Source organism: Oenanthe melanoleuca, chromosome 18 (genome assembly GCF_029582105.1).
Source record: "Oenanthe melanoleuca isolate GR-GAL-2019-014 chromosome 18, OMel1.0, whole genome shotgun sequence".
In the NCBI taxonomy this organism is placed as follows: Eukaryota; Metazoa; Chordata; class Aves; order Passeriformes; family Muscicapidae; genus Oenanthe; species Oenanthe melanoleuca.
In genome coordinates this window covers 693,209-705,716 of record NC_079351.1, presented here as the reverse complement: position 1 = coordinate 705,716, position 12,508 = coordinate 693,209, and the positions used below count along the sequence as shown (strand labels likewise).

The 12,508-nt window shown below is 63.4% G+C and overlaps 2 protein-coding genes across 2 annotated transcripts; one reads left to right on the top strand and one right to left on the bottom strand.

Annotated features, from left to right (window-relative positions):
- The first annotated feature begins 17 nt into the window (after positions 1-17).
- SGSH (N-sulfoglucosamine sulfohydrolase) lies at positions 18-3,450 on the top strand. The gene is made up of 8 exons (XM_056505623.1): positions 18-463; positions 583-743; positions 854-959; positions 1,132-1,282; positions 1,513-1,669; positions 1,797-1,878; positions 1,969-2,172; positions 2,669-3,450. Exons 1-8 carry the CDS (start codon positions 379-381, stop codon positions 3,226-3,228), a joined length of 1,506 nt encoding a protein of 501 aa, XP_056361598.1. The 5' UTR covers positions 18-378; the 3' UTR covers positions 3,229-3,450.
- Positions 3,451-3,639: 189 nt separating this feature from the next.
- GAA (alpha glucosidase) lies at positions 3,640-12,461 on the bottom strand. The gene is made up of 19 exons (XM_056505618.1): positions 11,770-12,461; positions 11,199-11,344; positions 10,759-10,924; positions 10,303-10,399; positions 10,106-10,225; positions 9,519-9,637; positions 9,269-9,400; positions 7,032-7,142; positions 6,812-6,925; positions 6,633-6,717; positions 6,426-6,543; positions 5,828-5,961; positions 5,594-5,745; positions 5,314-5,462; positions 5,098-5,239; positions 4,839-4,937; positions 4,551-4,715; positions 4,263-4,415; positions 3,640-4,081 (listed from the first exon to the last, which is right to left on the bottom strand). Exons 1-19 carry the CDS (start codon positions 12,145-12,147, stop codon positions 4,022-4,024), a joined length of 2,640 nt encoding a protein of 879 aa, XP_056361593.1. The 5' UTR covers positions 12,148-12,461; the 3' UTR covers positions 3,640-4,021.
- Between the last annotated feature and the right edge of the window lie 47 nt (positions 12,462-12,508).

The following is a 12,508-nucleotide window of genomic DNA, read 5'->3' as shown; positions in this document are numbered from 1 at the left end:
GAGCTCCTCATGTGACCGGGGTGAGGAGGAGCCGGGGCGGCCGGAGCAGCCAACGAGCCCCGCTGCCGGTGCTGGTTCCGGTGTCGGTGCTGGTTCCGCTGCCGGTACCGCTGCCGGTGCTGGTTCCGCTGTCGGTGCTGGTTCCGGTGTCGGTACCGCTGCCGGTGCTGGTTCCGCTGCCGGTGCTAGTTCCGGTGTCGGTACCGGTGCCGCTGCCGGTGCTGGTTCCGCTCTCGGTACCGCTGTCGGTTCCGCTGTCGGTGCTGGTTCCGCTGCCGTACCGCTGCCGGTGCTGGTTCCGCTGTCGGTGCTGGTTCCGCTGCCGGTGCCGGTACCGCTGTCGGTACCGCTCTCGGTGCCGGTACCGGTGCCGGTGCCATGCGGCCCTGGGCGCTGCTGCTGCTGCTGCTGGGCGCGCTCCGGACCGGCGGCTCCCCGGCCCGCAATGTGCTGCTGCTCCTGGGTGAGTGCGGCCCGGCGAGCCCCGGGGCCGGCCCGGGGATGCTCGCGGTGCCATCGGTGTCCCCCGGGCCCGGTCAGGGATCAGGGACCCCCCGGGCTGACCCCGCACCCGTCCCGCAGCCGATGACGGCGGCTTTGAGATCGGCGCCTACAACAACTCGGCCATCCGGACACCCAACCTGGACGCGCTGGCCCGGCGCGGTTTGATTTTCCAGAACGCCTTCACGTCCGTGAGCAGCTGCTCCCCGAGCCGGGCCAGCATCCTGACCGGCTTACCCCAGGTACGGGCACCTGCCTGCGCCGGGCCGGGGCTGCCAGCTGCACGGCTGGGCGTGTTTCGGGGCCGGGCTGGCAGCCCCGGACCGACCGTGCTGTGCGCCCTCTCCTGCAGCACCAGAACGGGATGTACGGGCTGCACCAGGACGTGCATCACTTCAACTCCTTCGACGGCGTGCGGAGCCTGCCCCTGCTGCTCAGCCAGGCAGGTGTACGGACAGGTGAGGAGCCGGGGCAGGTGGGAGCACCAAAACCACTGAGAGAGCTTGGTGAGCTCCCCGTGGGCCAGGGAGCGCTGCCTGGAGCTGTGGCTGTCCCCACAGAGAGGCACAGCAGCAGCAGCCACATCCCTGCCCCGCACTGCTCCTGGCACTGCTGTCTGCATTCCCGCAGGGATCATTGGCAAGAAGCACGTGGGGCCGGGGGCCGTGTACCCCTTCGACTTTGCCTACACAGAGGAGAACAGCTCGGTGCTGCAGGTTGGGAGGAACATCACCCGCATCAAGGCGCTCGTCCGGCGGTTCCTGCAGAGCCAGGACGAGAGGTGAGACTGCCCCCTTGTCCCGGGAATGGCTGTGGGAGGAGGGAGGCTGGCTTCACCGAAGATGTGTCCCCAGCTGGTCACAAACAGGAAGGGGCCCCTTGTCCCTGGCTCACCCCACATCCAGGTTAGGTGGGGGAGTCCTGCTGAGCCCAGCTTGCCGTGGCACAGCCCAGGAAAGTCTCGAGCAGTCCTTGCTTGCCCACCTCTACATCCCCCCTTTCCATCCCTAGGCCTTTCTTCCTCTATGTTGCCTTCCACGACCCCCACCGCTGCGGGCACTCCCAGCCCCAGTACGGGGCCTTTTGTGAGAAATTTGGCAATGGAGAGAGCGGGATGGGCTGGATCCCTGACTGGAAGCCGCAGATTTACCGCCCGGAGCAGGTGCAGGTGAGGAGCTGTGGGTGTGTGTGGGGCTGCACACAATGGCAGCCAGGGCTGTCACTGCCTCCAGTGTCACAGCAGGGGCTGCTGAAGGCACAGTGGCCTGTGTCAGCCCTTTCCCTGTCCCGTGCAGGTCCCTGCCTTCGTCCCGGACACGCCGGCTGCCCGGGCAGACCTGGCTGCCCAGTACACGGCCATTGGGCGCATGGACCAAGGTGGGAGCCACGGGCCAGGCTGGGGCTGCTGAGGGCTCAGCCCCTCCCTCCCCCTGAGCTCTGTCCCTCTGTCCGTCCGTCTGTCCGCAGGGATCGGGCTGGTGCTGCAGGAGCTGCGCCGTGCTGGATTCCTCAACAGCACCCTGGTGATCTACACCTCAGACAACGGCATCCCCTTCCCTGCGGGCAGGACCAACCTGTACCGCTCGGGCACGGCCGAGCCGCTGCTGCTGTCCTCCCCCGAGCACCCCCAGCGCTGGGGGCAGCTCAGCCCGGCCTTCGCCAGCCTCCTGGGTGAGAGCAGAGCCAGGGAGGGAGGGAGGGAGGCTGTGCCTGGGGTGTGGGCTGCTCCCCACCCTCCCCAACCAAAACTCGGGGTCCTGTCCCTGGGGCAGCTCAGCCCGGCCTTCGCCAGCCTCCTGGGTGAGAGCCAAGGGAGGGAGGGAGGGAGGGAGTCTGTGCCTGGGGTGTGGGCTGCTCCCCACCCTCCCCAACCAAAACTCGGGGTCCTGTCCCTGGGGCAGCTCAGCCCGGCCTTCGCCAGCCTCCTGGGTGAGAGCAGAGCCAGGGAGGGAGGGAGGGAGGGAGGGAGGCTGTGCCTGGGGTGTGGGCTGCTCCCCACCCTCCCCAACCAAAACTCGGGGTCCTGTCCCTGGGGGCAGCCCTGAGCCCTCAGCACGGGCAGGGGGATGACAGAACAGGGTCCCCTGCAGGGACACCATCCCCAGGGGCATTTCTGCCACTCTCCCACAATGTCTGTCTCTCCCCTCATCCTTTTCCTCCCCTCCAGACCTGACACCGACCATTCTGGACTGGTTCTCCATCCCCTACCCTGCTTACAGCATCTTTGGCAGCAGGCAGGTGCAGCTCACTGGGAAGTCTCTCCTGCCAGCCCTGGAGTCGGAGCAGCCCTGGGCCACGGCCTTCAGCAGCCAGAGCCACCACGAGGTGACCATGTACTACCCCATGCGAGCCGTGCAGCACGGGCCGTTCCGCCTCATCCACAACCTCAACTACAAGATGCCCTTCCCCATCGACCAGGACTTCTACGTCTCCCCCACGTTCCAAGACCTGCTGGGGCGCAGCAGGGCGGGGCAGCCGACGCACTGGGACCGCAGCCTGCAGCAGTACTACTACCGGGAGCGCTGGGAGCTCTTCGACTGCAGCCGGGACCCCGGCGAGCGGCAGAACCTGGCCCGCGACCCCCGCTACAGCCACACCCTGCAGCAGCTCCGGGCGCTGCTCCTCAGGTGGCAGTGGGACACTGGGGACCCCTGGGTGTGCGCCCCCGACGCCGTCCTGGAGCAGAGACTGAGCCCCCAGTGCCAGCCACTGCACAACGAGCTGTGAGTGCCCCTGGGGCACCTGGGACACCTGGGGCATCTGGGACACCTGGGGCACCTGGGACAGGGCTGTGCTCCTGGGACACCAGGGTCAGGTCACAGCCCCACATCCTGGTGGCACCAGGTGCTGCCAGCACCGCCTGGCCCCAGAGCAGTGATGGATTCCTTGACTCTCAGCCAGAGGAGCCAAAGGGCCAAGCTGCCCCTCAATAAAGCCTCTGGAGGATAAGGCTCCATTTTCACCTGGAGCTGAGCTGCAGAACCCAGGCCAAGGGCTTCTGTGGCACAGCCAGGGCTGCAGAACAGCTGGGAAATGGGGTGAAGCCTTCAAGGGGCACAGGGGCTCCCACTGGAGGCCTCCAGGCAGGGACAGAGCTGGGATGTCCCAGCCAAGGGCACAAGGATACAGCCTGGGGCTGCTCCCAGCAAACAGCAGCTTTATTGACAGTACTGCTCCCTCAGCCCCTGCACATCCCCCTCCCCAAAACCACAGCCAAAAAACCCCCTGCAGCCTCTGCCCCAGTTACCAGTCCCCCAGAGTATCTGGTTTGCTGCCTCACAAGGCACTTGGGTATTTTTTCCCCTGATTTGATGATGATGAGGTTCTCCCTGTCCCTGGGGGCTGTGCAAGGTCCCCCTCCCTGTGCCAGTCCAGGGCTCACCCCTCCATTGACAGCCAGCAGCCAGAGGGTAAGCAAGGCCCAGGAGTGTGGGAAGAGCAGGGGCAGCTCTGGGTACAGGGATGGGACAGATTGGATTCCAGGGGAGCAGCGTGGCCTCTCCCTGTGACTGACACTGCCTCAGGACCAGGAGATCACAAACTGCTCCCACATGGGCAGTGACACAGGGACCCTCAGCACCTGAGGGGAGAAGGAAGGTGAGGAGAGCCAGGATGGAACCCAGGGGTGTCAGAGCCCAGGGGGACCCTGCCCCTTGCACAGCCCCGGTCCCACAGATCCCCTGGAAGGGCACTCACGGCCCGAGCTGTGCCAGACCCACAGCTGCACTCTGGGTCCCTCCCAGGGTGGGACAAGCACTCACCTGAGTGTCACTGCGGTAGGAGAAGTCCCTGACAGTGGCACCGTTGGCCAGGACTCGCTGGGGAGGGCTGGTGACACCCAGCACAGTGACAGCCTGCAGCAGGACCCCGTCCAGGTGGGCGCTGGCCCGCAGCAGCTGGCTGAGCACGGCGTCCTGGGGACAGGGGGTGGCACCAGTGCTGCCAGCTCCCAGTGCCCCCAGTGCCACCCCTGAGCAGGCACAGCTGTGCCAGGGCCACCAGCACGCCCTGCCCAGCTGCCCCAGCCAGCCCTCCCCGCTGGAGCTCACGTTTGAGGCCAGGAGCAGGATCTCGGTGTAGTCCCCCCTCTCAAAGCTCTCCCAGCTCTCCCCATCGTCCCAGAACAGCTCTCCCCTGGCGAAGCCATCCGGGGTCAGTGCCACCAGCAGGGCCATGGCCTTGCTGCGGGACTGGGCGGTGCTGAAGGCCGGCTCCTGGGGCAGGGTGGCACAGCTGGGGGCACTGCCACAGCCAGGCACTGCCAGGCTGTGACACTGGGCACAGCCACCCTCCCAGGCAGCTCACCGTGGTGTCCCCAGGGAGCAGGGGGGGCTCACCTGCAGGGGCAGGATGTGCCCTGCACGGACGTGCACGTTGATGGTGTCCAGGGGTGCCGGCAGGAGGATCCACTGCCCTTTGCTGTGGATGGTGGAGTCCTGCAGGGGAGCAGAGAGAGGGAAGAGCAGGCACAGGGGGAGCCCAGCCCAGTGCCAGAGCCCTCAGATGGCCACCAGCACAGGCAGGTGGGGCAGAGACCCACACACAGCCCCAGGGGACTGGTGGGGTGCAGGAAGGAGCCACAGCAGGAGCACCCACCCCTGCCAGGCTGTACCACGTCCCTGCTGGGAAGTAACCTCTGACTTTGGTCTGTCCTGCCTCCAGCACGGGGGTGACGAGCAGCGCCCCGCCCCACAGGAGCTGCCTGTCCACGGCCCAGGTGTTGGGGTCAGTGGGGAACCTGGGGAAGGAGGGAGGGCAGTGCCAGGACAGCCTGCAGCCGCCGCCCGCAGCGCTGGCGGGGCTGGCACTCACTCCAGGAACAGGGGCCGTGCCACGGTCTCTCCAGCAGCGTGGGCCCGGTGGAACAGCGTGTAGAGGAAGGGCAGCAGGGAGTAGCGCAGCTGCAGGGCGCTCCTCATGGCAGCCTGGGCAGCAGGGCTGAAGGAGTAGGGCTCCTGTGGCTGCAGGAGGGCACGGCCTCAGACCACACGAACGCAGGGAGCACTTCAGGGAGGCGGGATGGGCTCTGCCAGCACTGAGGGCACGCTGGCGCTGAACCAGCCCCCCTGCCCAGAGTCCCTGCCTGGCTCACCCGGGTGCCGTGGTCGTTGTGGTTCCTCATGAAGGGGTAGAAGGCGCCCAGCTGGGTCCAGCGCACGCACAGCTCCTCGCTGGTGCTGCCCGCGAAGCCGCAGACGTCGGCACCCACCAGCGGCACCCCGAAGAGGTTGAAGAGCAGCACCTCTGCAGAGGGCACCGGGGGATGGAGCCTGGAGGAGCCCCTGGCTGTGGGGGCAGCCCCACGGGCCCAGTGCCCACAGCCCACCTGGTATGGAGTAGTAGAGCTGCTCCCAGTCGCTGCCAACGTCCCCTGTCCAGTGCCCGGCGTAGCGGCCGTGCCCGGCGAAGGTGGAGCGGGAGATGATGAAGGGACGCTTGCCCCGCACCCTCAGCAGGGCACTGGCAGGGGGATGGGTCTGCTCAGCACCCCCTGGCCAGGGAGGGGCTCAGGGCTGCCACTGTGCCCTGTGTTACACACCAAACCCTCACCCATCACCCAGTGCCTGCCCAGGCTGGGTCTGCCCCAGCTCTGCATCCCCCAGGATGTGCAGGAGCTGTGCAGTGCTGTGCAGGGGCAGTGCAGGGGCTGTGCAGGGCAGTGCAGGGTGGTACAGGGGCTGTGCAGGGCAGTGCAGGGTGGTACAGGTGTGGTGGGTTGTGCAGGGTAGTGCAGGAGCTGTGCAGGGCTGTGCAGGGCAGTGCAGGGCAGTGCAGGGGCTGTGCAGGGCAGTGCAGGCTGTGCAGGGCAGTGCAGGGCAGTGCAGGAGCTGTGCAGGACAGTGCAGGAGCTGTGCAGGGGCTGTGCAGGGCAGTGCAGGGCAGTGCAGGAGCTGTGCAGGGCTGTGCAGGACCCCCAGGCTCACCTGTGGGAGGCAATGGCCTCGCTCAGCCCGTACAGGCTGTGCAGGTTGTAGTGAGAGGACAGGTACTGCTGGCTGGAGGCACAGATGGTCCCGGCTTGCAGCCGTCCCCCAAACACACCTGCACGGCAGAGGTGGAGCTCAGAGCATCCCCTGGGCTCCTCCTGCTGTCCCCAGAGCCCTGGGCAGGGCTGGAAGCCCCTCCTGTACCTGGCACGTAGGGGGGATGCTCCAGGTTGTTGTTGGGGCAGCCATCCTGGGAGCCCTCCACGAAGTTGGACGGTTCATTCATGTCCTGGGGAGGGCAGGGAAGGATGGGACAGCCCTGCTGCTGCAGCAGGGGCCAGCAGAGCAGGAGCCAGGGCCAGCAGCTACAGAGGGCCACTCACGAGCCACATGCCATCGAAGGGCACTTGGTCGTGGAAGTCCTTCACCATGTCGTGCCACCACTCGTGAGTGCTCGGGTTGGTGAAGTCGGGGAAGGCTGTGGGGCCTGGCCAGACCTGCAGGGGGGAGAGCACTGGGCAGAGCCCCACATAGCACCCCAGCTTCCCCCACAGCCCCCCAGACATTCCTCCCCACGGGGCCCCGGGCGCTCCCCACACGCACCTTCCCGATCAGCGGCTGCCCCGAGGCGTTCCGGATGAACACCCCTCGCCTCAGCCCCTCATCGTACGGCCTGTAGGAGCCAGGGGGCCCCGAGCTGCTGATGCCAGCGTCCTGGGAAGGAACACAGCCAGGGCTTCACCGGGAACAGCAGGGAACAGCCAGCCCTGCCTCCATCAGCTCCCCTCATCAGCTTCCCTCCATCAGCCCCCCTCCATCAGCTCCCCTCTATCAGCTCCCCTGCATCAGCTCCCCTCATCAGCCCCCCTCCATCAGCACCCCTTTATCAGCTCCCCTCCATCAGCTCCCCTCATCAGCTCCCCTCATCAGCTCCCCTTATCAGCACCCCTTTATCAGCTCCCCTCCATCAGCTCCCCTTAGCTCCCCACATCATCAGCTCCCCTTATCAGCTCCCCTTTATCAGCTCCCCTCCATCAGCTCCCCTCCATCAGCTCCCCTCCATTAGCACCCCTTATCAGCCCCCCTCCATCAGCATCAGCCCCAAACCCCCCCAAAAACCCAATCCCCCCCAAAACTCAAAATACCCCCCAAAAAATGCCCGAAAACTTTTTAATAATCCCAAAAAAACCTTTCAAATATTCCTAAAAAATATCCTAAAACAACCTTAAAAACCCTCCAAAGCACCCCAAAACTCCTTCAAAAACCGCAAAAAACCCACAAACTAAAAAAAAAAGTCGCAAAATTTCACTTTAAAACACCCCAAAACCCTCCAAAATCCAAAAAGACCCAAAAACCCCTCAAAAAAACCTTTAAAAACCCTTAAAACCTCCAAAAAACTAAAAAAAAACCCTCAAAAATCCTCAAAAAAAATTAAAAAAACCCTTAAAACGTTTAAAAAAATCCCTTAAAATAACCTAAAAACCCTCCAAAAAATCCCAAAACCGCTTTAAAGGCTTGGCTGCTGCTTGATTGCTCCGGGCTCGATTGTGCATGCCTGGCGATCGATCGCTCTGGGCTCGATTGTGCGTGCCTGGCGATCGATTGCTCCGATCTCCATTAGTGATGCCTGCCAATCGATTGCTCGATACTCGATTGGTGCTGCCTGGCGATCGATTACTCGGCGATCGATTAATCATGTCTGGGTCCCCAGGCATCACTAATCAAACCCAGAGCGATCGATCCCCAGGCACGAGCAATCGACCCTGGAGCAGTCGATCGGCAGGCAGGACTTTAAAGGGGTTTTTCGAGGGTTTTTAAGGTTGTTTCAGCATGTTTTTAAGGGATTTTTGAAAGTTTTCAAGGGATTTTTAAAAGTTTTCAAGGGATTTTAAAAAGTTTTCAAGGGATTTTAGGTTTTTTTTAGGATTTTTGAGGAATTTTTTTAGTTTTTTGGGGGGGTTTTGAGGGTTTTTAAAGGCTTTTTTGAGGGGGTTTTTGGGTCTTTTTCGGTTTTGGGGCATTTTAAAGTGGAATTTTGTGGATTTTTTCTTTTTTTTTTTTTTTTTTTTTTTTTGCGGTTTTTTCCCAGTTTTTAAAAGGGTTTTGGGTGCTTTCAAGGGTTTTTAAGGTTCTTTTATGGTATTTTTAAATGGATTTTTAAAAGTTTTTTGGGGATTTTTTTTTTTTAGTATTTTTGGGATTTTCTGAGGATTTTTAAAATTTTTTTGGGTTTTTTGGTGGGGTTTTTTGAACAGCCTTTTTGAGCATTTTTTCGTTTTTTGGGGTGGAGGTTGGGTGTTTTTATTTGTTTTTTTAGGGAGGTTGGGGTTTTGTGTGGTTTCTTTGTGTTTCTTTTTCCTTGTTTTTCGCATTTTTTGGTTTGGTTTTTTTTTTTGGTCGTTTTTTTCTGTTTTTTCAGGATTTTTTTTTTCTTTTTTTTTGGGATGGCTTTTTTTCATTATTAACTTTTTTTCTCACTTTTTCCCCCCAAAATTTCCCTCCACAGGTTGGATTTTACAAGCACTGCAACAAGGAGATGCTGCAGGGCACCAAGAGCCCCGGGGACCCCCCTGGGGAACCCCAGGACTGAGCGGGAGGAGCCCAAAAATTTTGGGGATCCCCTTCAAATTATTAAACCCCCCCAGAAGCTTCCCCTGAGTCCGTGTGAAGCTTTTGGGAATTATTTTGGAATTTTTGGGGTGGGGGTTTGGGAATTTTGGGAGGGGGGGGGGACGCTAAAAAATAAAAATTGGACTTGCCCAGCCCAGAGTGATGGATCAGCAGGCACGAGCCATCGGGGCAGAGCAGCTGAGCAGTGCCAGCCTGCCCCTGGAACTCACCACAATCATGATGTACCTCAGCCCACGGCTGTGGAAGTCCTGCACCATCTCTGGGAAATCCCCAAAGCTTTTCTTGTTGAAGGTGAAATCCCTCTTGGCGTCGGCGTAATCCAGGTCGTTCCACTGCACGTCCTGGGGGTGAGGGCAGCGGTGCCTGGGGAGGGGCAGGGACCCCCGTGCTGCTGTGGGACCCCCACCAGCCCCAGCAGCCCCACGGGGGGCACAGGCTCTGGGAGCAGCCCAGACTCACCTGGGGGAAGCGAGCTGCTGTCATGTTGGCCACCACCTGCCGGGTGATGGCGGTGGAGGAGTAGCCCCAGCGGCAGAGGTGGAAGCCCAGCCCCCAGTACGGGGGCATGAAGGGGAAGCCTGGAGGGCAGAGGGTGGTGCTGGCAGGGATGGCCTGGCCTTGTGCCACCCCACAGCTCTGCTGTGCCACGCTGCTCACAGCATCCCAGCAAAGCCATCCCAGCAAAACATCCCAGCAAAGCCATCCCAGCAAAGCCATCCCCACAAAGCCATCCCAGCAAAACATCCCAGCAAAGCCATCCCCACAAAGCCATCCCAGCAAAGCCATCCCAGCAAAGCATCCCAGCAAAGCCATCCCAGCAAAGCCATCCCCAAAGCCATCCTCACAAAGCCATCATGGCAAAGCCATCCCAGCAAAGCCATCCCAGCAAAGCCATCCCCACAATGCATCCCAGCAAAGCCATCCCCACAAAGCATCCCAGCAAAGCCATCATGGCAAAGCCATCCCAGCAAAGCCATCCCCACAAAGCCATCCCCACAAAGCCATCCCAGCAAACCCTCCCGGCAGCAGCCCTGGCCCAGCCGTACCCACGACGTCCAGGTACTGCCGCACCACACTCTTGGGGTCGGGGCCCAGGAAGATGTAGAAATCCAGGATCCCGCCCGTCGTGCGCCAGGTCAGGGCCGGGCTGGGCTGCAGGAGCACGTCTGGGGGCACAAGTGACAAGGGAGGAAGCTGAGCACGGGGACAGGGCCAGGCCCAGGCTGCTCTCCACGGGACTCACCCATCGCGTTGCTGTTCAGCAGGAAGACGCCGTGGGCTGAGCCATCGTCCTCCATCACCAGGTAGAAAGGGTGGGAGCCGTAGAGGTTGACGTGGGGCTGGAGCAGAGCACAGTGTGGTGCCAGTGAGGCTCTGCTGGACACCCCCACACCCACCCGACTGCCCCTCACCTCCGGTCAGGAGCACTGGCTTGTGATCCCCGGGCTTGTGGTCCCAAACTCAGCAGAGCTCTGCCCTGAGCCAGAGCCCTGGAAACGGCTCCCAAGCAGCACAGAGCTCCAGGGGACAAAGCTGGGCCTGGGGACAAGGGTCCCGTGGGCTCTGGCTGGTGTGACCAAGGCCCAGAGCTGACCCAGCACAGCCACGTCCCCCCAGCCCAGGGAGAACATGAGAGGCTGCAGGGCCATCCCCAGGAGCGCAGGTGAACGCGTCTCCCTTTCCCTCGGTGCCCTCGTACCGCAGGTGCCATGTCCCGGTTCCAGAGGGTGACCCTGCTCCATGCTGTGTCCAGGAACAGCGGGGTCAGGCGCTCCCCCAGCCCCGAGATGAAGTGGGAGGGCAGGGAGGTGGAGATCTGCAGGAACTGGTCTGTGAAGATGAGGGGTGCGACCGTGGTGTTCAGCCTGCGGAGAGAGAGGGGGAGACTCGGGCAAACAGCTCAGAGGAGGCACCAGTGCTGGGCAGGGACACGGATGCTCATCACCACGTGAAATAAAAACAAGTTTTGGCTGAGCTCTGGGGTTCCTGGTTCCCTGCCCAGCCACTGAGCTGCTGAGGGGATCAAAGTAAAGCCCCGACAGCCACCGAGAGCCACCCCACAGCTGTCACCAGTGTCCCTGCACCCCGGGGCTGTGCAGGCTCCCAGAGCGATCCCCGGGGAGCGATGGGGGCACTCACAGGACGGTCCCGCCGCGCTGCCGGCACACCACGAGCCCGAAGGGATCCTGGCTCACCTGCAGCCCGTAGAGCGGGGCCGGGGCTCGGCCGCGCACCCGCGGCGTGGCCAGCGGCACCTCATAGCGCTGCCGGGCCGCGTCCCGGAGCTGGGGGACAGGGGACAGGGGACAGGGGGACAAGGGGGATAGGGGACAGGGGACAGGGGGACAGGGGACAAGGGGGACAGGGGGATAGGAGGACAGGGTCAGCGGGGAACGGGGCTTTGATCCAAGGGATAACGGGGCTTTCACCCGCGATGGGGAGCGGAGCTTTCACCGCCGGGGAACGGGGCTTTAACTGCGGGGAACGGGCTTTGATCCGCGGGGAACGGGGGTGTTACCGCTGGGGAACGGGGCTTTGATAGCAGGGGACCCGGGGCTTTCACCCGCCGGGGAACGGGGCTTTGACCGGAGGGATAACGGGGCTTTCACCGCCAGGGACCGGGGCTTTCACCGCCGGGGGATCCGGGTCTTAGACCCGCGAAGGGGAGCGGGGCTTTCACCGCCGGGGATCGGGGCTTTCCGGGGCGCACCGTGAAGCGCAGGCGGGCCGGGGTCTCCAGCGCCAGCTCCAGCCGCACCGTGTCCACCGCCGCGGGCAGGAAAGCGGCGGCCACGCGGCGCAGCCGGGCCGAGAAGCCGCTCTCGGTGGCCGTCAGGTTCTCGGCTCGGTAGCTGCGGTACCCGCGGGGGAAGAAGCACCAGGGCGGGCCGGGCCCGCGGCGAGGGCCGGGCCCGGGGATGAAGCAGCAGCCCCGAGCCTCGCAGTCCGCCCGCGCCAGGAGCCGCTCGGGGCCGCAGTCGAAGCGGCCGCTCGGGGACACCTCGCAGGCGGCGGCGCCGGGGCCCCGAGCCGCGGCCGGGACCAGCAGCGCCAGCAGCGCGGCCGCGACCCCCGGGCCCGGCCACATGGCCCGGCACCGGGACCGAGACCGGCACCGAGACCGGCACCGGAACCGGAACCGGAACCGAGACCGGCACCGGGACCGGACCCAGTACCGAGACCGAGACCAGCACCGGACCCGGAACCGAAACCGGCACCGGCACCGAGACCGGACCCTGCACGGGCACTGAGACCCGCACCGGAACCGGAACCGAGACCGGCACCGGACCCGGCACGGGCACTGAGACCCGCACCGGAACCGAAACCGAGACCGGCACCGGAACCGAGACGGGCACCGGACCCGGCACGGGCACTGAGATCCGCGCCGCTCCGCCGCTGCCGGTCCCGGGGCTGAGCCGCTCCCGCCCCCGGGAAATCGGGACACGGAG